Source organism: Chanos chanos, chromosome 1, assembly GCF_902362185.1.
Source record: "Chanos chanos chromosome 1, fChaCha1.1, whole genome shotgun sequence".
NCBI classification, from domain to species: Eukaryota; Metazoa; Chordata; class Actinopteri; order Gonorynchiformes; family Chanidae; genus Chanos; species Chanos chanos.
Window position 1 is genome coordinate 42322839 of NC_044495.1, and position 22688 is coordinate 42345526.

General features: G+C 39.6%; 1 protein-coding gene across 1 annotated transcript; it reads right to left on the reverse strand.

The window, feature by feature from the left end:
* Positions 1–12269: 12269 nt before the first annotated feature.
* Positions 12270–22641, reverse strand: rpap3 (RNA polymerase II associated protein 3). Its single transcript, XM_030784244.1, has 17 exons — positions 22584–22641; positions 21886–22057; positions 21635–21784; positions 21426–21539; positions 21189–21316; positions 20754–20875; positions 20367–20437; positions 20134–20268; positions 18920–19047; positions 18216–18337; positions 17430–17500; positions 15307–15399; positions 15132–15194; positions 14526–14690; positions 13354–13451; positions 12950–13050; positions 12270–12794 (listed from the first exon to the last, which is right to left on the reverse strand). Exons 2-17 carry the CDS (start codon positions 22036–22038, stop codon positions 12709–12711), a joined length of 1800 nt encoding a protein of 599 aa, XP_030640104.1. The 5' UTR covers positions 22039–22057; positions 22584–22641; the 3' UTR covers positions 12270–12708.
* Between the last annotated feature and the right edge of the window lie 47 nt (positions 22642–22688).

Genomic DNA, 22688 nt, shown 5'->3' on the forward strand with positions numbered 1-22688 from the left:
CAAGGGTGTGGACACAGACAACACGATACTACTCAATGACGGCCAAGCCTGTGAGTTACTAATGCCACAGAAATGGTCAAATCAAAGAGGATATGCCTTTAGAATATTCTAATTACAAGAATGTCCTAAATTTGTGTAAGTAGGACTAGCCTCTGTGGTTCAATCCTCTGTGGTTGGGAATAGAATGATTGGGAAAAGATTTCAGGACTGTACCTTTCCATGAACTGGTACTTATAACAAAACATCACACTCCCTTACTGGGATACCATCTCTCAGTTTAAGTATAAAATACAACTGAACGCAAATACACATCACAGCGACGACTATACAGACCATCACTATCTGAGAAATTCAACAAAAGGCTGACGGGCAAGAGTGATTCAGAACTGAGGGCTGTACTACAGAGGGAGGTAACTAGCTTATCCAGGTAACTTCTGGTTAATTTAACTCAGAGTAAGTAGTAAACCTCTAATAGAAGAACCCTATGCCTTCATTCTCCCAGCAAAACAAAGCCAAAGGGCTCTTCTGTTAGGAGGTAGCAAGGGAGATTTACTAATTACTCTGAGTTAACTTAACCAGAGGTTACCTGGATAAGCCAGTTACCTCGTCTCATAGAACAGCCCTCTGGTTGGCTGTCTATGTGTTAGTCACTATGATCGGTTACCATTTCTACAATCCCTTTTTACTGTGCAGTGTTCCACATCCCTGTATTCTTAAGTTTTTTTCACTCTATGTAATTACAGTGAAGCGTATGCACTGGTAAATACTACTGTCACATTAGTCTCTTACTATGTCAAAAAATAAACTGGCAATTATTTGTTTTAGAGACTGAACAGAAGAATGTACCAAACCAATGAAAGCTTATGGATGTGAGAACATAAACATAAGTTATCTGATAAATAAAAGCATTGTTATGACATGACTCATCACACTTAAGAGAATGAGAGACTTTGCACAGAACACAGGAAAAAATATACATGGAGGAATGACAGGTAAATAAACACGAGAACGGGTGACCATGATAATTAGATTACAACAAGAGAACGGGTGACCATGATAATTAGATCAGGAGGCTATTAGCTGATCACCAGGTAAAGAGGGCTCTGACTGACCAAACCAGAGTGAGATCAAGACCAAATTTCAGGACCCATCCTCTCACTTTGGTGCAACATCTCTTTAAAAAAAGTAGTTATGTTGTCACGCACAACTTTCTTTTTTAAATAAATTTAGGTAACCAAATCACATTTCTTGTAAGACTGATTGCTTCCCTCTGCAATAAGCTTCTCTGTAAGCAGTATTTTCAGAGTTGTTTTCCCGTCTTTTTTTTTTTCTCCTTACAGATGGGCCTTCGGATTTCACCATTATGGGCCCAGAATTTGTAACAGTTGGAGTACCCTGTACTTTTGTGTGCCTGGCAAACTGCTCCCCTCCCTGTAATTACAGTATTGGCTTGGACGGACAGAGCGGGGGTGGGAACGAGCTGGCATTTACCATCACCCAGTGGACAAACTCCCAAACTGTGACCTGCACCGCTCAAAATGACGTCACTGGGCAAATGTCCAAGACCAGCAAGACTGTGCGCGTTTTAGGTACACTGTTATCACGGTGACGCAACAGCGGGACTAGGAGCTAGATCGATTTTTTTTCTTTTCTTTTCTTTTGTTAACTTGAAATACGTTAATAATGAAGCTCATATCAGGGTATAAATTTGAAAAATGTTTGTGACACATTGATAATCTCCGTTAAAAAAAAAGGTACCATGGAATTGTTCAAAATACGTGGATGTTATTCTGCAAAAGCCAATTCATACATGTATTATTTTCTTCACAGTGGGTCCTGCCAATGTTACCATCAGTGGCCCTCCGGACCTTACGCCCGAGAAAGCCCAAAACTTTCAGTGCACGGCCAGCTGTAAGCCTTCCTGCACGTACACCTGGAAGTTTGACGGCGAGCCAATCCCCGGAAGTGGAAATGAAGTGTCTTTTGTGCCTCCGGCCATGGCCACCACAGGAGTCCTGGTCTGTAATGCGACTAACAGTGTGTCCGGTCTGTCAGCCATGGCTGTCAAAGTCTTAAAACAGACGTGTAAGTGTCACGAGAACTCTCCCCTCATCAGACACACAACTGGACTCACAGGATGACAAGCAAGAGAAGCTACATTTCATTTTTAAATTTCAAACTTTCTGTACTATGTAATGTCCATATTTTCAGTCCACTAAAGGTACCTTCAGTGGAACTAACTGATCCTCTGCACAAACATTCATATATAACAAAGGTTCATTCCTGCTGTTTATTCCTAAATAAAGACATAAATATAATAAATAATTTAAATCTCTTAAAATAATATAATAAATAATTTAAATAATTTAAATCTCTGAATAAGGCATGTAGTGTACACACTTAGAGTACACTTGGTATATTTTTTCTCAGCACATTCTTTATCACTCCTTAAGTTTAAATAACTAAATTCTCTTGCTCATTCAATGTAAACTTTCTGCCGCCCTCATATTCTAAAGGAAGGAAGTACATCCTGTAAAATTTTTTAATGACTGTTGGATCTGAGACTACTGTCTTCCAATTATGTAACAAATTTGATTTGTTTGTTTATTTTCAGATGGTCCACTAGGAGTCCACATTTCCGGTCCGGGATCTGTTCGGGTCGATTCAAAAACTCAGTTCCACTGTTCAGCCATCTGTTCGCCCTCCTGTAGCTTCAGCTGGACCATAGACGGGCATGTGGAGAACGGCAGTGACCTTGACATTACCATGTTAAAACCAGATACATCCAAAGTCATTTCCTGCCAGGCCAAGAACACCTTCTCCAATGAAACCGCTGACGTGTCCAGAACCATACAAGTGGGATCTGGTAAAGCTATGATTTACAACAAAATTACTATTTATAATCGCTTCTTTAAATATTTTAAACCACAATTAAAACTGAAAACAAAGAGTATGTCATTTTTACAGTTATTTGTCCTAACAAGTAATTCTGCAGCTGATGGAAAGTTAAGGATGTGATATTTGCAGCTTTGATTAATTTGCACATAATTTGAATATAGCAGGATGTGCACTGTCACTCTTTTGTGGAAACCTTGGAGAAACCTTGCCAGAAATCATGCTAGGTTTTTGTTTTTCTGGGTTTTTTTTTAATATGCTAATATTAGCACAAAAACTGCAGAACTGTGCTTGCTAATTGTTTCTTTAAATTTTATACAAACGCCACAGTAACTACACAACATTAGCATCAAACATTGGAAACAAGTAAACAGCAACATCTGTAGTCAAACAACACATTTTAGTTAAAACCAGAAACTTAAGATTCCTGTTGCAAAGGGGGAGCTCGCGAGACAGTCCAGAATGAATGGAGGCCTACGGAGCTGTACCCCCAAAAATGTAACTTTCATGGGATGAATTTAATTATGTTTTTAATATAAAGGGTCGAGACAATAGATATAGTTCCATTTTTCCATTTTTTTACAGTTTTCAATTGTAGTAAAATACCTTTCTGTAAGTCTTTGTGACATCACACAACACGAGCGACTTTGCAGCATTAGGACATTAGTATTTTTCATTTCAATTCTGATACATAATCGATACTATATTTGCAAAAACTAGATTAAAATTTGGGCTTTTTTGCCAAGAAGTAGGTGTAAATAATTATTTTGGTCGTTCAGCCCCATTCACTCCCATTCATTAAGGACTCTCTCGCGAGCGCCCTCTAGGTGAACTGCCGCCAATTTTGGTACAGTGGCATTAATAGGAAGTGGACAGGCTCTATGTAGATGGGCTCTGACGCCGGCTAGCAAAGCGCATGGAATAGGAATCCTGGGTTACTTCCTGTCGTACCCATGTCCCCACAGCCCACTCCCATGTAGTAATAATTTTGTCCTCAAATCTGATAAAGATCGACCCTATCCAAATATCCAACATATACACATACATACTAAACAGAAGACATAAACTGATTTTGCTGTTTTCCAAACAATTTTAAGAAAAAGGTGCTTGTATACAAACGTTGATCTCATGTTCAAAACTGATTGCATAATCGAAAAATGACTTATTTTGCGTTCCAAAACAAGCTAAACATGCTCATTATGCTGGCAGTGCTTTTTTCAGAAAACTTTCCTCTTTATGACGAATTGTGCCATAAACTGTGCTAGCACAATCTGTCAGAGCCTACCTTGGAGCAGCTTATTTATGTCTTAATCAAATATGTATTCACTGACAACAGGCATCAGTCAATAAACTCATGTGTCCTGTCTGTTGCTAGGAGGTGGGGGATCACTGTCCACCAGAGCTGATCAGGCACCAGTGCTCCTGCTCGTTTCCATGGCGATATCTTCTATCCTTGCACTACTACAGTCTTAACACCAGAGGGCACTGCTGCTCACTGTAGAATGGTGAGTTGTGCTAATTAATCAACATCCTTAATAACTGCATAAATGAATAAGCTGGTACAAGCCAAATTACAAGTGAATAAAAAATTGAACATGACAGTTGTAATACATCAGCAAGAGCGAAGGACACATTACACTTTATCAAAACATTTTGCAAAATTACAGTACACACTATTAAAAATACACAGTTATGATGACAAGAAAAAAAAGACATGGGATATGTATGAACTTTGAGATAAGCGATAAGAGACACTTCTGTGTATATGCGTGTGAAGGGCTTTGAATGCTACTCTGTGTATGAGATTTGATCCATATTTGTTTATGATTTGTGCACAGTCTTGTTTAACTAATAGCATTATAGCGTTGTATTGTATCTGTGTTTCATTTATCAGTAAAATTTTACACACTGAACTTTTGAAACTGTGTGTGTGTGTTGTCACAATAGGGTTACTTTTAACAGCTCATAAAATGCCTTTGTGCTTATCCATAGACTTGTATTGTTCTCTCATAAGCCCGGGAATGTGCTCTGTTTGTCTTTCAGATTTGTGATACTGAAGAAAATAATGAGATTGATGAAAGGGACCACCATAATCTGTGCAAAGATATTCTTCATCAGTTTCAATGAAGTCTTATCAACCCTTCTGAGATGTGTTTGTACTGATATATATGTATGTATGTATGTATGTATGTATGTATGTGTGTATATATATATATATATATATATATATATATATATATATATATATATATATATATATATATATAATGTAAACATGAATCATTGTGTATAGAACACCAGTATCGTCCTCACTTCTGAAGAGCACAGTCATCAAACTTTCAGTGAGTTCAGTGAAACTTATAAGGAGTGTCGTGAAGGCATTTCTATACGTTATGAGTATGATGTTCCAGAATGCTATGTCCACATTAAACCATAAAAATGTGTGATTTTGTATGATTCCTGTTGATGTAAAAACAAAAAATTCATCTGCAGTTTAATTTGAAGAAATAAAGATGTTCTGCCCTCTGAAAACGACGAAGCACTTACAATGGTGAAAGTCTTTGTGATTAATGGATAGAAATACCCAGAACTGCCTAAAATTTGAAAGTGTAAGGAACACCTGTGAGAGCATATGAAGCGTGTGATTGTGGTGCCACATCTTCACAGTGTTGTCAGAAAAAAACAAAAAGAACAGTAGAGATTGTTTTCACACAAACCTCTTGAAAACACAAAACTCTTGAAACTGGAGTAATAGACAGTTACTAGTCCCAAACTTTAAGCCAAAATCATAAAATAAACACAAAAGAAAAAAAAGATAATCCCAGATTTATGTGTCCATATCTGGCTTATAATAGACAAAGCCCATTTTCCCAGGGCAATGACAAAACAAATCCTAACTTCTGTCATCTTTTTCTTCCCCACTAAATGTCCCACTTGGAAGCATATCGGTAAAATTTCCTTCAAGAAATTGTGAAGTCATTGCTGAATTCTTATAGAACACGTAATTTATTTTACCTCAGATATTATTCTACACCAATGCCAATTTCCACAGTCTCCTTCTCTGTTTTCAGGACAAACCAAATCAGACCAGCGCATACTTATTTTTTCTTAAGGAAGCAAAATTATCAGTAATACACAATGACCAACCATGACAAAATAATGACCTAATATCTAACAAATAGCGCTCAAATGCCACATGTCAAGGACATGTCCGCACGCCTCCTAAGAACACATTGAGACGCTCCCATACACACTCTCTCGGTCTGATAACCAATATAAAGGCCATGGGCACACAAAAGTGAAGGCACGTTCGCTGTGTGTGTCCACAGCCCTGATAAGATTGTTGGCCACTTTACAAGAGGGTACCTATAAAAGAAGAGGTCGGAGAATCACATCAAACCAGAGATTCAACCAGCTCCTAGCAACATCATGACTCCTCTAACCAACATCCTGTTTCTGCTCCTCATTAGCCTTGCAGGTAACGATCAGGCATCTCCTTTAGTGTTTAATTCTCTGCCCCTTTTTGTCTGGTGTTTTTTTCTCTCGGATTTGTTTGCGCTGCACTAGGTCACTCTATAGTCTACATTCTGGTGAAATTTACACTCATTGACTTGCTTTTCTTTATTATAATAGAGTCGTTGGACAAAGACATGGAGCAGATCAACACAGTGGATGTCAGCCAGCCATGTAAGTCAATCCACACTGTCCTTCTGCTTGAAGTCACTTTGATCATTCATACACACTTAAAAAGACCTTGTTTCTTGGTTCTTTGAGATTCTGGAAGGATATTAAGTTTTCCTCAGATTTATAAGGGACTCAGATTGTTCCTCAGCCTTAAATAGAATAGACACATACTTATTATGTGGTTTTTTAGCCAAATTTGGTGGTCAAAACATGGTTTTAAGATTGCATTTGTTCTAAGGTTTGCTTCTTGTTCTGCCTGCAGCTCAGTTTATATCCTTTTGTTTGCCTTCAGAAAACCAAGCAAAACATTTCTTGATATTTAGATCACCAATTTTTTTAGGGCCAGTTAATCAGATTAAAGAAAGAAAAGATTACCAGATTAAAGAAAGAAAAGATTAAAATGGATTGCTTAAATTACATCAAAATGTAAATGTAATTTTAGGCATGGGCTAATAAAACAGACTCCTTTGTTTTAAATGCCATCACTGGGGTCCATAGAGGCTCTGTATTCCATTACAGGCATGGCTATATACAGTAAATGCACCACAGGTCTGTTTTCAGATGGACCACTGGGGGTGGTGATCTCTGGGAGGGCCGTGGTCACTGTAGGCATCCCATATGCTTTCCTGTGCAGTGCTGACTGCTCTCCTACATGTACCTACACCTGGACCAGGGAGGGCCAGGTCAGTCAAGGTCCTGAGCTGAGCATTTTCCTGAAGAACCGTGTCTCTTTGTTGGTCCTTACGTGTGAGGCCAGGAACCCCGACACCGGAGTCACTGCCACCGCTACCAGAACTTTAAAAGTGGCAGGTTGTTACTAGTATTCTAACTGTCATAAGCTGTTTGTCATCTATATCATGTATTCTTGCTTGGCTTGTGTAAAGTTACCAGTATAGCAGCTCACCATCCATTTACCTGCAACAAAAAGCAGTGCTTTCACTGCTGATTTAAACTATGTCCGTACGTTTTTTCACACAAATTATGAATATGATACGTAAAGCATTTTGACACATTTCTGTATTCTCTCTGCCATGGTGTTGGCGTGGATACCAGTGAGCATCAGTATAATATTTAAATTCTGATGTGAAATTTCAGTGGGACCCAGAGATGTTCAGATCAAAGGTCCAGGAATGTTGTCTCCTGGGGTCACGTCCATGTTTGTGTGCTCTGCTGAATGTTACCCAGCCTGCACCTACAGCTGGACCATCAACTCTGTCAGTCAGAGCAATATGAACAGTGAGATCCAGGTAACACCGACCTACGCTGATTCAGAGAGTCTGGTGTGTGAAGCTCGAAACCCACTGTCTGGACTTTTTGCCGCAGCTTTTGTTAAAGTGTGGGTGGCACGTAAGTGAAATAAAAAATGTTTTTACCAACCGCAAAAATACAAGTCAGTCACAGGCTCTGTTATCTATAAAAACAAAACAAAACAAAACCTTGACTAGTACCGAGAGGTGTTTATGAGGAGTTTTTGGTTGTATCAGTGGTCAAGTTCTTTTTTCTGGTTGTGGTTTCCATAAAAAAAAAAATGAAAAGAAAATCACTCAGAAAATAAGATTAGAGCCCTGCTGCTAAGTACAGCTATAGAAATGTGTCCAGTGACGCTAACATAAGCTGCTTCAAGGCTATGTATGGTATCTATAGATCATGTGTAATAACAACATTATTACATGTCAATATCATATGTATTACAAGTTAATTCCTACACATGTATACATTACATGCATTATTATCATGTAATGTATTATTATATAATACATTGATGTAAGACATCAGTGAGCAGTGCAACAGCTCAAAGCTAAGCGTCATTTGTGGCATCAACTCTTCCAGGTGGACCTGTGCAAACTGAGATCACAGGACCCAGTACCGTGACAGCTGGGTCACAGTACACCTTTCTGTGCATTGCCTACTGCACCCCTTCCTGCAGCTTCACCTGGTTCTTCAATGGAAAGAATTACACTGGAGACCAGGTGTCTTTACCCATCCTCTCGGACGGAACACAAATGCAGAGCAGAAAACTGGTCATCACCATAGAGGAATATAAGACCTCAGAACAGCTGCAATGCAAAATAGCAAATACACTGTCTGGCAACACTGATATCATTACCAAGACACTAACTGTCCTCGGTAAGTCTACTGATAATCTCCCTAAGTGGCCATAGATATGGTATATATGTCTGTTGCATTGGTGAGCGATAAGCCAACAGCTGCTGTCGATGTTGAAGTGAGGTTTTTCAATAGGTAGGCTTATGTGGGTGGAGAAGTAAAGCCTACCTACTGAAAACCTATAGTCACCTTCCCCCAAAGGCTGAACAGACTAATTATTAATATTGTCTGATATTGTTTTTATGTTTCCCGACAAACAGTATCTCTGGGTGGCATGTCACTGATGTGGTCATAATACAAAGGAATCTGTATAAGTTTATCACAAAGCCCTGCATGTAGAGCAAAAAAACATACACAGCAAATATGAACTGATACATACAAATTACATGCCTCTCCTCCCATCAAGTTCAGTCCACACTGTACATAACAGAAAAAAGGGAAATCAGTATTCATGTTCCAGCTTTTCACATTACACTTTAAATATTGTATGCTTAGATTTTTATTAGATTCAAGAATGTTTTGAATTTTGGCTGATAAATGAGCTTGTGTAGGAGTGGCGCATTTAAGAGTGAGGCATTTGTTATAGATTAAGGATAGCAATAATGAATAATATTCAACCTCATCAGATCTTCAGGTGATGCAGTATCAAAACCATGCAGAAAAAAGTGAGTTTATTTTGTATATAATCTCTGTGATGTTGGTATTGCCTCTAGACCTCCAAAACTTTTCCTTTTTTTTCTGTTTTTTCCCTCTGTTTGTCTTCCGTCTCCTGCTCTCAGACCCAATAGCTGTGAAACCAGCTACTCAGGCATCTCCCATTGCCAACCAAACCTTTTCACTACAGTGTGTGGGAGCAAAAAGTCTGGCTCACATAGAGTGGACTAAGAACAATCAGCTAATAGTCCCCAACGGCAGAGTTCAGCTGTCCAACAGCAACACCACCCTGACCTTTGACCCACTCCTTCAGTCTGATACAGGCGACTATCAGTGTGTCGTCTCTGAGGGAGGGGTCGTCATCCCAGGAATCAGCTATCAAATGAATGTTGAATGTGAGTTACAAATGGACTGTCACTTTTGGAGAGGATCGTATAAAGATCATTAATGCAGTGATGAACTAACCCTACAAATTCCAAGCAAACCAACAGAAAAGACTAAGTGTTGTCATTGGACAAACAACAAACACTAAAAAGTTAATATAAAACACGTTAGCATTAATTGCAGGACTCGTTAGGGGTCTTCAGACAGTGTAACAATGAGGCACCTGGTCAGTTACTGCACTCAACATTAATCAAACAAGGCTTTATTTTTCATTCCACATATTATAATCACTGTGTTAATGTACTAATATGTCAAAATGAGTGTTAATTATTTCACTGTTTGGTGACTAGATGGCCCGTTGGAAGTTGTCATCACAGAACAAGGCCAAGGTGCCGTGAAAAACAAAACACTTCTGCAACCAGACTCACAGGCAAATTTCCACTGTACAGCCAACTGTTACCCACCATGCAGCTACACATGGACCCTCAACAATCAGACAAAGGACCTGAATGCTAATTTCTCTCTCAGTCCAGTCACAGTTGAGGATGGGGGGACGCTGACATGTCTAGCTTACAACACTGTAACAAAGGAAAAAGCCTCAGCTGAAACCATGTTAGAGATAATTGGTGAGTTCTCTTCCCAAAGTGGACATGTGCAGTGGGTAGATTCATCCCTGACAGGTTTGAAAATACAGAGCGAGGTTAGAGATCATATGGACCATCTGAAATCTATAACAAAGATAAGGACCATTAGTTTCTTTTTATTAGTAAGCAGCAGAGAATGTACTTACAGAAATATTCACCCCTCTTTGGAGGGATCAAGAACAGGAAGCAAGCAGAAACAATGCCTACAATGATCTATAATGAAGGAACGAACTAACCCTACAAATTTCAAACACAACCACAGGGAAAAAAACAAGCATTTTTTTTCGCAGAGAGAATGAACAGCGAGAGGAATCTTTGTAGAAACAGATTTCTATCTGTATATGAAAGTACTTGTGTACTGTCTGTCATTACCTTTGTCAAGGTTGAAGTGTGTATTTTTAATGGTCATAAACACAGTCACTGTTGGAGGTCATTTTAAAACATGAAAACTGTTATGTTCTCTCAGAAGGACCATCTAATGTGACCATTTCTGGGCCCAGTGCCTTGGAGGTGGGAGTCAAAGCCAGTCTTCTGTGCTCTTCCAGTTGTTCACCTTCCTGTAACTACACATGGAACATCGGTGGGCAAATGATGTTTGGCAGCAGAGTAGAGATATTAGTAAACCGGTTCGTGTCACTGGAATCTATTGTATGCACGGCCAGTAATACAGTAACGGGAAGGATGGTCTCCGTGAGTGAAACACTCATTGTTTTAGGTATAGTAACACTTCTTCATTAACATGCTCTTAACTCCGATTTTTTCCCCAGCAGCATGGCTAATGAGATGGTGACTTTTATCTCAGCATGACCTTCTCCCCTGGTCTGCTTTCACTTCCGCTATCTGAGACAATTTTACTCAGTGATTTAATTCTATCGCACAAATTCTCTTAATGCAACTTGTAGGTCCAAACTTTCCATCAGCAGCAATGTTCTTAACAGTGTACCTTGGAATGCTACTGGTTTAGGTCTCCCAAATGCTCTGTTCTGCAGTGGGATTGACAAAGTAAACAGGAGAAGTGATTCACAATAGCTTGCAATGTGCTAGAGATTATTTTTAAAAAATGACAATTCCATCTATCCAGGTCCTAACTTGCCAGATGCTAATGTGTACCTGAGCTGTAAAGCCATGTTATCATCTCTGTAGCTGTATCTATCAACTGTTACTATGAAACTAATGCTAGGCTATCATACACTGTCCTGTTTTTCTCCATAGACCCTGACTGGTGTGCATGTTAAGAGAATTCTCCATACCTCCAACTTGACCAGAGCAGCACTTTCCAACTTTGTCTCCATGGTGTACACATCTTTACTTTTTTTAATGCTTTATATGTGAGGAGGTCAATCCTGCACCCTTTCTTTTGGTAAAAAGTGTATATATGCCAAATAATCTTGTTTAAGTTCTGACGGTAAAAAACATTTTTTTTTAAATTGAAATGAACATTAGTGAGACATGTAAAATCTGGAGCTTGTCTCCTTGGTAATAAAATGATTTAATGACCACATCTCACTCTATGATCACTGCTTCTGCTGTCACGGTCATATTTACAGAGTAGAAATCCCTCAGCCCAAAGACTCCATTCCATAGGGTGGCACTGATATTCACATAATGTTCTTTAATGTTTGACTAAACATGATTGCTCAAACTAACATCTGTTTTTTTCACAAGAGATAAATTACTGGAAGGAATCATGAACAACCATGAATGACAATAGCTGTCATTCAGATTTGGAACAAAGCTTCATTTCACAAAGATTATTTCTGCTTGGATCTAAGTTGGGACAGTATGTTCATTCCCGCTATCGCTTTTCTCATATAAACAATTTTTTCAGGGTGCTAAAAAGTACCTAAAAGATTCCTCGGGAGCATAAAGTTTAGTAATGAAAGACTGATGGAAATTTTTTATTGGCAACATTGCTAAAACGCATCAAACTAGTATTCAGGTGAGTAAAAGCTTTCACATCACATTCACTCGTCCGTCATGAAGGTAGAGTTCTATTAAAGGCACCACAAGAAGCGTAAAAACAAAAACTTTCATTTTTGTTTGTCTCCTTTCACAACAAAACATTTCAAATGTCTGTTAACTCCAAAAACAAAACAACAGGAAACAAAATATGTTGGTGGCCCATTTCAAAATTCAAGCCTTCTACATGAAAAAATCTGTGAGAAGGGAAATGCTGTTTATTAAGACTGAGAGTCTGAGCTCCTCTCTTTTGTGTTTTATCTCAGACAGGAACACAGCGGCAGTCTCTGTCAGTAGGTGAACACCATTAGATGCTCTGAGGACTTTATTATGCTTTGCTTTTGTGTATTGTGTGAGTCGCTCCCATCCACACACAGAGATGTCATACTCCATATTTCTTCTGTAGGACTCCAACAGAATTGTCCTCCAGACCGGCGTGGCGGACACACTCAAACAACTCATGTAACACTAAAAGGAAAAAACAAAACAAAACTTAAGAAACTTCAACACAATGGGCCGAATCATATCACCCTGAAAAACAGTATTAGGACCCTGTCTGTGTATACGGTCAGTGACAGTGTAGAAATCCATGTAGCCTGAGGCAGACTATGAAGATGTTCTACCTTTTTTCTCAGCAGAAGACATGAACATGACGGCCATGTCAAACCTCTTCACACTTGCCAAGTTCCTCAGGATCTCCAGGATAAGTGAGGGATCCTCATGTCTGAAGAACAGTGGGTTTAAAATTAATCCAAAATATAATGCTCAAATATTTACATTACTCCACAGAACTGTTCAGACACCTCCCTATCCAAAGTTACGATGCGTAAACAGAGGATTTAGCTTAAAAAAAGAAAACAAAACAAAGTAACCTGGCCATAGGCCTAAATGGTTGTTTGACTGCTTTTCACCTCAACCTCAGGAACAGAGGTGATGGTATAGCCCATTCTTTCAACATATTACTCAGTGAATAGTGCAGAGAAACTGTGTCATGAAATGTTGGATTGTGCTCGGTGGAAAAACGTACTTGATGTAAAAGCTCTGAAATATCCTCAGAATGTGATTGAGAATGTCAGGTTCCAGAGAGTTCTGGAAAATCTTTGGATATGCTTCAGGTGTGATTTGCTGTGGGACAAACAAAGACATGATTGGTCTCACTGAATCAAAGGGAATTACATATGGAAGTGATGAATAATGAGTATTTTCAGCTCTCCCAGCCACACCCATTCCCTTCAGGTGTATAAAAACAAGCATACGGCCATACAGTCTCCATAGACAAACATTAACAGTAGGATGGGCAGTGCTAAAGAGCTCAATGGCTTTTATGGTGATACTGTCATATGATGACACTAGGGGTGTGTGATATGTATCGTCTACGATAATATCTTAATTGTTGTTTTAACAATGTGCAAGTTGACATTATTGAGTATGTCATTCACTTTGCAAAAACCAATCAAAAACACGCCTTGAGAGTCCACGCATTCACCAGTAAATCCTGTAGGCCACTTTGAAATGGTTTACTCATACTTGCACTGTTTGATCTCAGTAATACACACACTGGAGATTTCAATGTTTTTGTGTCATTTTTAGTTGAATGCTTCAGTTTTAAGTAAATAAATAAGACATGCTTTCCTTAAATATGTGGTTTCCATTAATACCATTAGTAAGTAACAGTTAATATCCTATTAACAGGAGCGAGCTAGTACAATGTAAGACTTTTACAAACACATTTTGAAGGATGCAAAATATCGTCTACTCATTATCGTTATCGACAAAGTCCTCGAAAATATCGAGATATAATTTTTTGCCAATATCGCACACCCCTAGATGACACTTTAGCAAAAAGTCAGTTCGCCAAATTTCTGCCCTGCTAGAGCTGCCCCGGTCAGCTGTTACTGTGAAGTGGAAACATCAAGAGGCAACAACAGTTCAGGGGCAAACTGGTAGGCCACACAGACTCACAGAACAGGACCAAGCTGAACCACATTTTAATCATTCAAGTTATGCATTCTCCATGTTTTCCTAGACAACAGTAATCTGTACTCCATGAAAGAGAAAAACCTGTGTTCTTGTTTTCCTAATGCAAAACATATGTATCTGCTCTCATGTGAAAATTCAAATATGTTTGGTGAAAAATAAAAGCAATGATGACACCTCCACATCCGCTTTAACTGAGGGAGCGTTTGGAAGAGCTCTAACCTTTAAATATTTATAGGTCAGTTCAGACCGATTTCCCAGCTTCCTCAGGTCTGCCTCCAGCTGAAAGCTGTTTGTGGGGACTGGTGGGACCACCTCTGGCTCTGTAGAATTGGAGGAGGTCAGAACTCGCTCTGGTTGACCTTTCATCTTTTCCTCTTTATGTGTCTCCTTCTGAGTCTGTGTGAAATCTCCATCAGGGCCTCTGAGATGATGATGAAATGAAGAAAAGAGAAATGAAAACAAGGAAAGCTAAGGTTCAGAACGGAGAGAAGACGATCAACAAAAAAGGGAATTACAGAAATGAATAAAAGTACTGGATCACATTCTGGCTGACATGGGAAAATGTGAGATTGTCTAGTTTAGGTCATACTTGTCCTCTCTCATCTCATTCTGCCCTTGCAAAGCTGTTTAAATAAAATCATTTTTTTAAACTAAAATAATAGCTAATTACGTTGCTGAGGTTTCTGAGGGTGTGTCCGAAATCTCTTCGATTTTCTGGATCTTGGCGCTCGGGGAGGTTCCGAGGGGAGACGTTTCGGCGTGAGTGCAGACGTCTCCAGATGAGGTCGCTGCAGACGGAGGCATGTCTGTGACTCTGGACTTCACCGGCCCGTCTGACAACGCCACCTCTCCTCCCACCTCCTCAATTTCCACCCTTCTGAGTGGCTTCTGCACAATAACCAGACAAACATCTGCTCAGCGTGGTTTCAGTCAGCTGTGTTTGTTTTAAATCTCCTCTCATCAGAAGAGTGTTAATCAGAGGAAATGGGCTTTGACTCACAGTTGATCTGAGGTGAGGTGGCTTATCGACCGGCTGAACCGTCCTTCTGTGGACACACTCCTCTGGAGACAACAGTCCACGTGCAGTCATTTCCTTAAGGACAGACCACATAAAACTGTGAGCCCAGTCTACCATCAGCCTGAACAGAAAAGCTCCTAGTGCTGTACATGATTCAGACTAGGGCTGAACGATTTGGGGAAAATATCTCATTGTGAATTTTCGGACTAATATTGCGATTTCAATTTGATTTGTGAGATAATTTTTTTAAAGTCAAGCTTCAGTTCAATATTCAATGTGTAATACAATTTACAATTTTTACAATTTTGGTATTTGGCAGACGCTTTTAGCCAAAGCGACTTACAATAAGCGATTTAAATAGATTTTTAATAGATTTTAACAGATTTAAAACATGTGATGGAGCATTACCACATGAGATACCATCACAATATTAACTGCTGTATATTATAATGCAAAGATGATAACAATAGAACATGATAGGGACCCCGACAGGATGAACAGGACCCCGCTTATTATACGGTTACTTGCCAAAACGATAAAAGAAACTTTACACAATGTTTCATTTTAATCATTTTATCACCGTTTCATGGCTTCCACTGAGAAAAATAGTCCCTCTAGCAAACAGAACTTTTAAGTTGCGAGTGTTGCACAGCAACATGTTAGGCTACCTGTAGACTTGCCAACTTGTTGCAGATAGGCTGTTTATTGCTACTACGATAAGTGAATGGACTACTTACAGAATGATATAAAGATGTGAATCAGAAGCACAAAACCCACTGCCAATGGCAGTGATCATTCACTTTTTTTCAGCTGTCATTATGAAGAAATATCGGACCTCCGAACACTGGGATGGCCCATTCAATTCAACGGAACTTTCTGCAGCATTCTGAGGAACCGTAAGTCAGATGCGCTCCATAATGTGTATCCTAAATCGCAACCTTTGTGATTTGCTAATCGCATTAATTCAAATCACTTAACGATTAATCGATTAACGACAAATCACTTAACGATTAAACGATTAATCGTTCAGGCCTAATTCAGGCAAACACAAAAACCTCAGACCAAGCATAAAAATCACACAGACCTATTGGCAGACACAGAAGAGATTCATTTACCTGTCTTTAAGTGAAGAAGCAGACACATTTTAAAGTGAAAACTCAAAATGAAAGATCTAAGAAATCTGCTCAGCATGAGAAAACCTCATATTATTCTGTTATATAATGATCGTGTGTTGAGGGTAATGATAATTCTGACATTGATTCCAGCAGCACTAGAGTACATAAGAGTACCACAGCACAGTGCTAGGCAAATTAATCTGAATGTGCCAGCCAATTAATACTGCACGATCATGTCAAATAGCCAATCACAGAACAAAAAACCTCAATTATGTGAAGTATGGAATAAGGGTCATAAACATCTTGTTTCAGTGTCAGTATTTAAATGTTGACCAGCGGAAAAAGTCAAGATTCCCATGGTTTAAAGTGACATCACCCCACTGATCAGGTACTCCAGAGATGACAACTCTTTACCATTTACTACACTCACCATTACCACTTTCTCCAGCTCAGCCATTTACCACACTCACCATTACCGCTTTCTTCAGCTCAGCCATTTACCACATTCACCATTACCACTTTCTCCAGCTCAGCCATTTACCACACTCACCATTACCGCTTTCTTCAGCTCAGCCATTTACCACATTCACCATTACCGCTTTCTCCAGCTCAGCCATTTACCACACTCACCATTACCGCTTTCTCCAGCTCAGCCATTTACCACACTCACCATTACCACTTTCTCCAGTTCAGCCGTTTACCACACTCACCATTACCACTTTCTCCAGCTCAGCCATTTACCACACTCACCATTACCACTTTCTCCAGTTCAGCCGTTTACCACACTCACCATTACCACTTTCTCCAGTTCAGCCATTTACTACACTCACCATTACCGCTTTCTCCAGTTCAGCCATTTACTACACTCACCATTACCACTTTCTCCAGCTCAGCCATTTACCACACTCACCATTACCACTTTCTCCAGCTCAGCCATTTACCACACTCACCATTACCACTTTCTCCAGCTCAGCCATTTACCACACTCACCATTACCACTTTCTTCAGTTCAGCCAGCGCCTGCTTGTTTCCCGGCTCAAGCTTCAGGACTTGCTCAAAATCTAAAGCGAAAATAGAGAGTGGAGTTTAACCATATTGTTATATGTGCACAGGAGATATAGAAAATTCTAACAGAAACATGAAACATTACGAAGGACACTCTCACAGCGGTTTTCAATTATTCTTCTGACTTACTGAAGTATCAGGACATTGAGGAATACTGTCAAAAAGGCAATAAAATAGTAGCTTTTTTAGGTGTGTTCTGTGGCTGTGTCATTTTCTCAAGTATAGGAACCATTAGTAACCTCAGGCCTGAGTGTGCGTGGAGAAATGCTAGAACTCTTGAAATGCTCTAGAAATGTCAGAATGCCAGATGGTCTTTCTTGACATATGCAGCTAAATTCATGACACAGACCATAAAACAGCCCATCTGTATGTTAATCAGGTTATTCTACTATTATGAACTACTGAAAGCACCTTGTTATTTCATAATATCATAAATGTGAGGATGCAGAGGGAAAGGTGGCGTCTTTACCTCCCATGATTTACTTCTTTATTTTATTAATTTCTTAGTAGTAAATTAATTTCTTAGAGTAAATGAACTGGATCCCCAAATTTTAACATTGGGTTTTAATGATCGGTCTTAAAGATGATTCATTCACAGATTCATCAGAAACTGTCCACTTCTTAATAACCAGTATTAACCAGCTAGTCTGAATCATGATTTAATGGTATTTTTTGTCCGGCCTGGATTGCTTGCTCTGATACACCACTCACCCTCCTTGGCGTCTGTGTATTTGCCCAGGGCAGTCCTGGCTGTGCCACGCCTAGCGAAGGCTTTGGAGTAGGTCCCATCCAGAGCAATGGCCCTGCAACAGTCTTCCTCAGCCTCAGCGTACCTGCCGAAATTTAACATTGTTGACTCTGAACCTTTGTGTTTTCGTGGACTTTAACGAGTGTCTGAGTGCGTCTGTCATGAAACCACTGTCATTCAGAATATGCTGATTAACTGCCTCAAAGCTTCTCAGATCTTCATCCAATTAGATGCACAGAAACCCTCCAGGATCAGGCATAGCAAAACTTTAATAAATCTTTGCAGTGATCATACCAGCAGTAACTCAATTCCATTTTCAAATGTTTTTCCATATGATGAATATTTACCTTTGAAGTTTTAAGTATGCCATTGCTCGATTTTCAAATGTTTTTCCACATGATGAATATTTACCTTTGAAGTTTTAAGTATGCCACTGCTCGATTTTCAAATGTTTTTCCACATGATGAATATTTACCTTTGAAGTTTTAAGTATGCCATTGCTCGATTTTCAAATGTTTTTCCACATGATGAATATTTACCATTGAAGTTTTAAGTATGCCATTGCTCGATTTTCAAATGTTTTTCCACATGATGAATATTTACCTTTGAAGTTTTAAGTATGCCATTGCTCGATTTTCAAATGTTTTTCCATATGATGAATATTTACCTTTGAAGTTTTAAGTATGCCATTGCTCGATTTGCGGGAAGAAGGACGTTTGTCACATCTGCTTCCATTCCTGTGGTATAGCACTGTACAGCCGCCTCGTACTTTCCCTCTTTAAAGTACGCATTGCCCTGAAAGAGTCCCGTCCACACAGTTACAGCTACAGACATGACACAATGACACATCTCTCACTGTGACCTTAAATTTCACAGGATGTTTTTTAAAGGAGGCTTTAAAGGAAACTGCCCAGAAAAATCTAGAATATAATCAAGTCTCACTTTACAGGCACTTCTTCTTCTGGTATCATGAGGAAGTAAACGTGCAGAGATCAGAGATGAATGAATGGTTAAATTCAATCCCTCCAGGATTTTGCGATGTCGCAGTCACAACAATTAACGCAAATTCAACAAGTCCCTGTGAATTCTGCGCGCCCTTGCAATTTCGTCCAATGATCGCAACCTCTCTGCAAATTTGACCAATCATTGTAGTTTTCTGTGAATTTAACCAACCATCGCAGTGCCTTGCGTAAAACGCTGAGCCATACGTCACCAAACTCACTTGTTTTATGTTGTGAAAATGCAGACAGGTGCGACACAAATGTCTCACATTTACCAACAAAAATAACTGCTAAAGATACGGTGACCAGACGCCCCAGTTTGTCAGGGATTGTCCCAATTTCAAGCTGGGTGTCCCGAATCCCAACAAATATCTGTAAAACACTAAAATGTCCCGGTTTTCAACATTCACTATCAAATTGTCCCGGTTTTCACCACAATTAAAATAAAAATTGTAATACTATACTTGTTTTCAGTGCTTACATACATTTACGTTTATCATGTTCTGTCCCACTCCTTATTACCTAACCCAATCAAAAAACTCAAACAACAATGTACCACGTGTCTGAATTCAACAGTGATTCGTCTGCATGTGTGTCAGTCCGTGAAATCCTGGAGGATTTCTTTGTTTACAAAGCCATGATAAACAACAGGGGGGCAGAGGCTAAACCAGGACACAGATTCTGATGTAGGAAGACAACACACTGAGCACATCAGAGACATGAAAACAGCCAGTACAATGATTCTGGGCACAACTAGGTGCATAAATAAGCCAAAGCAATGCTTCTCTGTAACAGAATAGGACAAATAGTACAGAATAGTCTTTGTCATGATCAATAAATGTGATTTAAACCACTGGGGCCAGCAGAGAGATATACCAACCCTATCCTTCTGCACAACTGCCTCTTGTCTTTTCTGCTGCTCCTCCATTCGTCTTTGCTCAGCAGGGTCAACCACAGGCATCTGTGGCTGAACCAATTCTGCTTTCTCATCTCCCTTTGGCTGGGACGCTAAGGCCTGTGGTGGAACAGAGAGGCTGGGTTTACAAACACCAACACGTACCTGTGTAGTCTCACAGTCAAACCTCAAACCAGCCCACAGTGACCACATCTCACCTCTTTTATCTTCTTCACTTCAGTCTGCGCTTCAGTGTTTTCTGGATCCAACTTCAGAACCATCTCATAATCTTGTAAGTCAAAGCATAGAAAAATTTAACAAATAAAAACAAACAAAATAAAAAATGACACATTAGTGTATCCTGGTGATATACTGTTACAGTGGATACAAAATGTGTTTAAATTACAAGCATTGTTTGCAATTATGCTACTTTTCCATGTGTCAAAATTCTTTGTATGTTTAAGTGACAGTGTGAATATTGACATATACACAACAGTTCACGTACTGATAACCAAAAAAAGATCCACACATATAATATTACATGAGTCCACACTGATCTTCTCTCATTCACTGCATATATCAATGCATGTTGTCCACTGACTCACCCTCTAATGCTCCTTGACAGTTTTTAAGGGCAAAACGGGCAGCTCCTCTGCGGGCATAAGCCTTGGCATATTTACCGTCCAGAGCTATGGCCAAGTTACAGTCCGATTCTGCCACCGCGTACCTTTAACGGAGAGAGAGGGGAAATGGAATAAAATCAGTCTTCTGACCCTTACTATTTCATGCTGTTTCAAAATATCACTCAACCTTAATTACCTTTAGCTCCTTGTCATCAAAGGATTTTTACTGTGTCGTTGAAGTCATTTGAGCATTTCAATTCAAAATATATGCATTTTGTCCTAAAGTTTATTTAAAGGACTACCATGTTTCGATATTTTTTTTTACTTTTCCTCCATTTATGTGGCCTAACTAAGCATGCCACCACAAGTGAGATGTTTTACTGAACTGAATGTTTCAAACAAAATAAAGATGCTCACTTTTTGAGTCTGAAGAAGCAGGTTGCCCGGTTGGTGGGCAGAATGGGATTGTAAGGGTCTGCACTCATTCCTCTGGTATAGCATTCAACAGCGTTATCATACCTCCCCTCTTTAAAGAACTGGTTGCCCTGTAACACAGCATATACGTTTACCTCTCAACACATGTTACTGCATAGGATCCGTGATTTTCTTTCGGGTTTGTTCAATACAACATGTGTCACTCAAATTGTCACACACTTTTTCCTTCTCGGCGAGGGCTAGGTCTTTGTCGACCACGATGCCTGCTTCCTCTGAATCAGAGTCGTTTGACTCAGGGCTCTCCTCTTTGTCCATTGACTCAAGGGCCTTGTCCTGTATTAAAAAATATGAATTTAGATATTAAAGAAAACTTATGCCTGTGATTACCCAGAGTGTAAGGAGCTATTATAGATGGAGAATTGCAGTACCACATCAAATTTGTCCCAAGCCCGGTAATCATAAGCTTTTATCCTTGATGGCTTCTTGGCTTCGTCCTGTCCATTCTTGTCAGTGACTCTGCTTTTAACTTTCCTCTTCTTCTTCTTAAAGTCCTTATTTCTCACTGGTGGAATATTTGTCTGCAACACAAAGCGAAGGAAACACATTTATCACACGGCTTCTTCCAGACGTTTCCGCTTGATAACCAAGTCAATTACAGTTGAAACCTAACATAGCCTACTTGGGGATCAGGTACGCTCCCGCTTCTAAGTTGTTCGTCTTTCTTCTTGATGTCGTCTTCCCAGCTGTCAAGTTCTTTCCTGTACGCATGCAGATCCTCTGCATTCTGACGCATTTGCAGCTGTAGTTCAACGGCTTTGTTTCCCCCGGACATTTGTGTCTAATGGAAGATTCTAGAAGGACGAAGAGATGTGTTAATAAATGGCAAAATGTAGCAAGACCAGCTAAGGTAATGGAAGGCCAGCAACCATATTCAGACATATTGTTCAGATATGCTCTAGCGGATACCATTCAAGTTTGTGACACGAAGTCGGCAGATACAAGTTGGCTACTTTTTAAAAGCATGTTCACTGAGTCACTGTAAATTTCCTGCAGGTTGAAAACAGACAGTCTCTTTTTAGCAGAGCTTTACACACGGAGACATCTCCAAATAACTATGCACACGCTCTTGTGTGACAAGGCAACAAGACGAAACCGACATGGACATTTGGTCAAAAAACCGTCCTTAACGCTTTCTGTCATTCCGTGAGCTAGCAGGCTAACTAATGGCCTCATTAGTTTGTAACTGACTTCTGAAGTGTATAAGAGTAGTGGTCAGAGATCTAGGACAGAGGTCTCGCTTCTAACTATTCTCAGATACCTGTTTCTCTCCTCCAGAATGAATTACGACCACTCTAAGAACACTTAAAATATACTTACAGCTCATTCGTTCAGGGTGCATGTGTTACTGTTTGGGTTCGCCGCTATGACATCCACGTACCAGCAGTCTTTGCGTGGAGCAACGTACGGAGAGTGAAAAGTGCC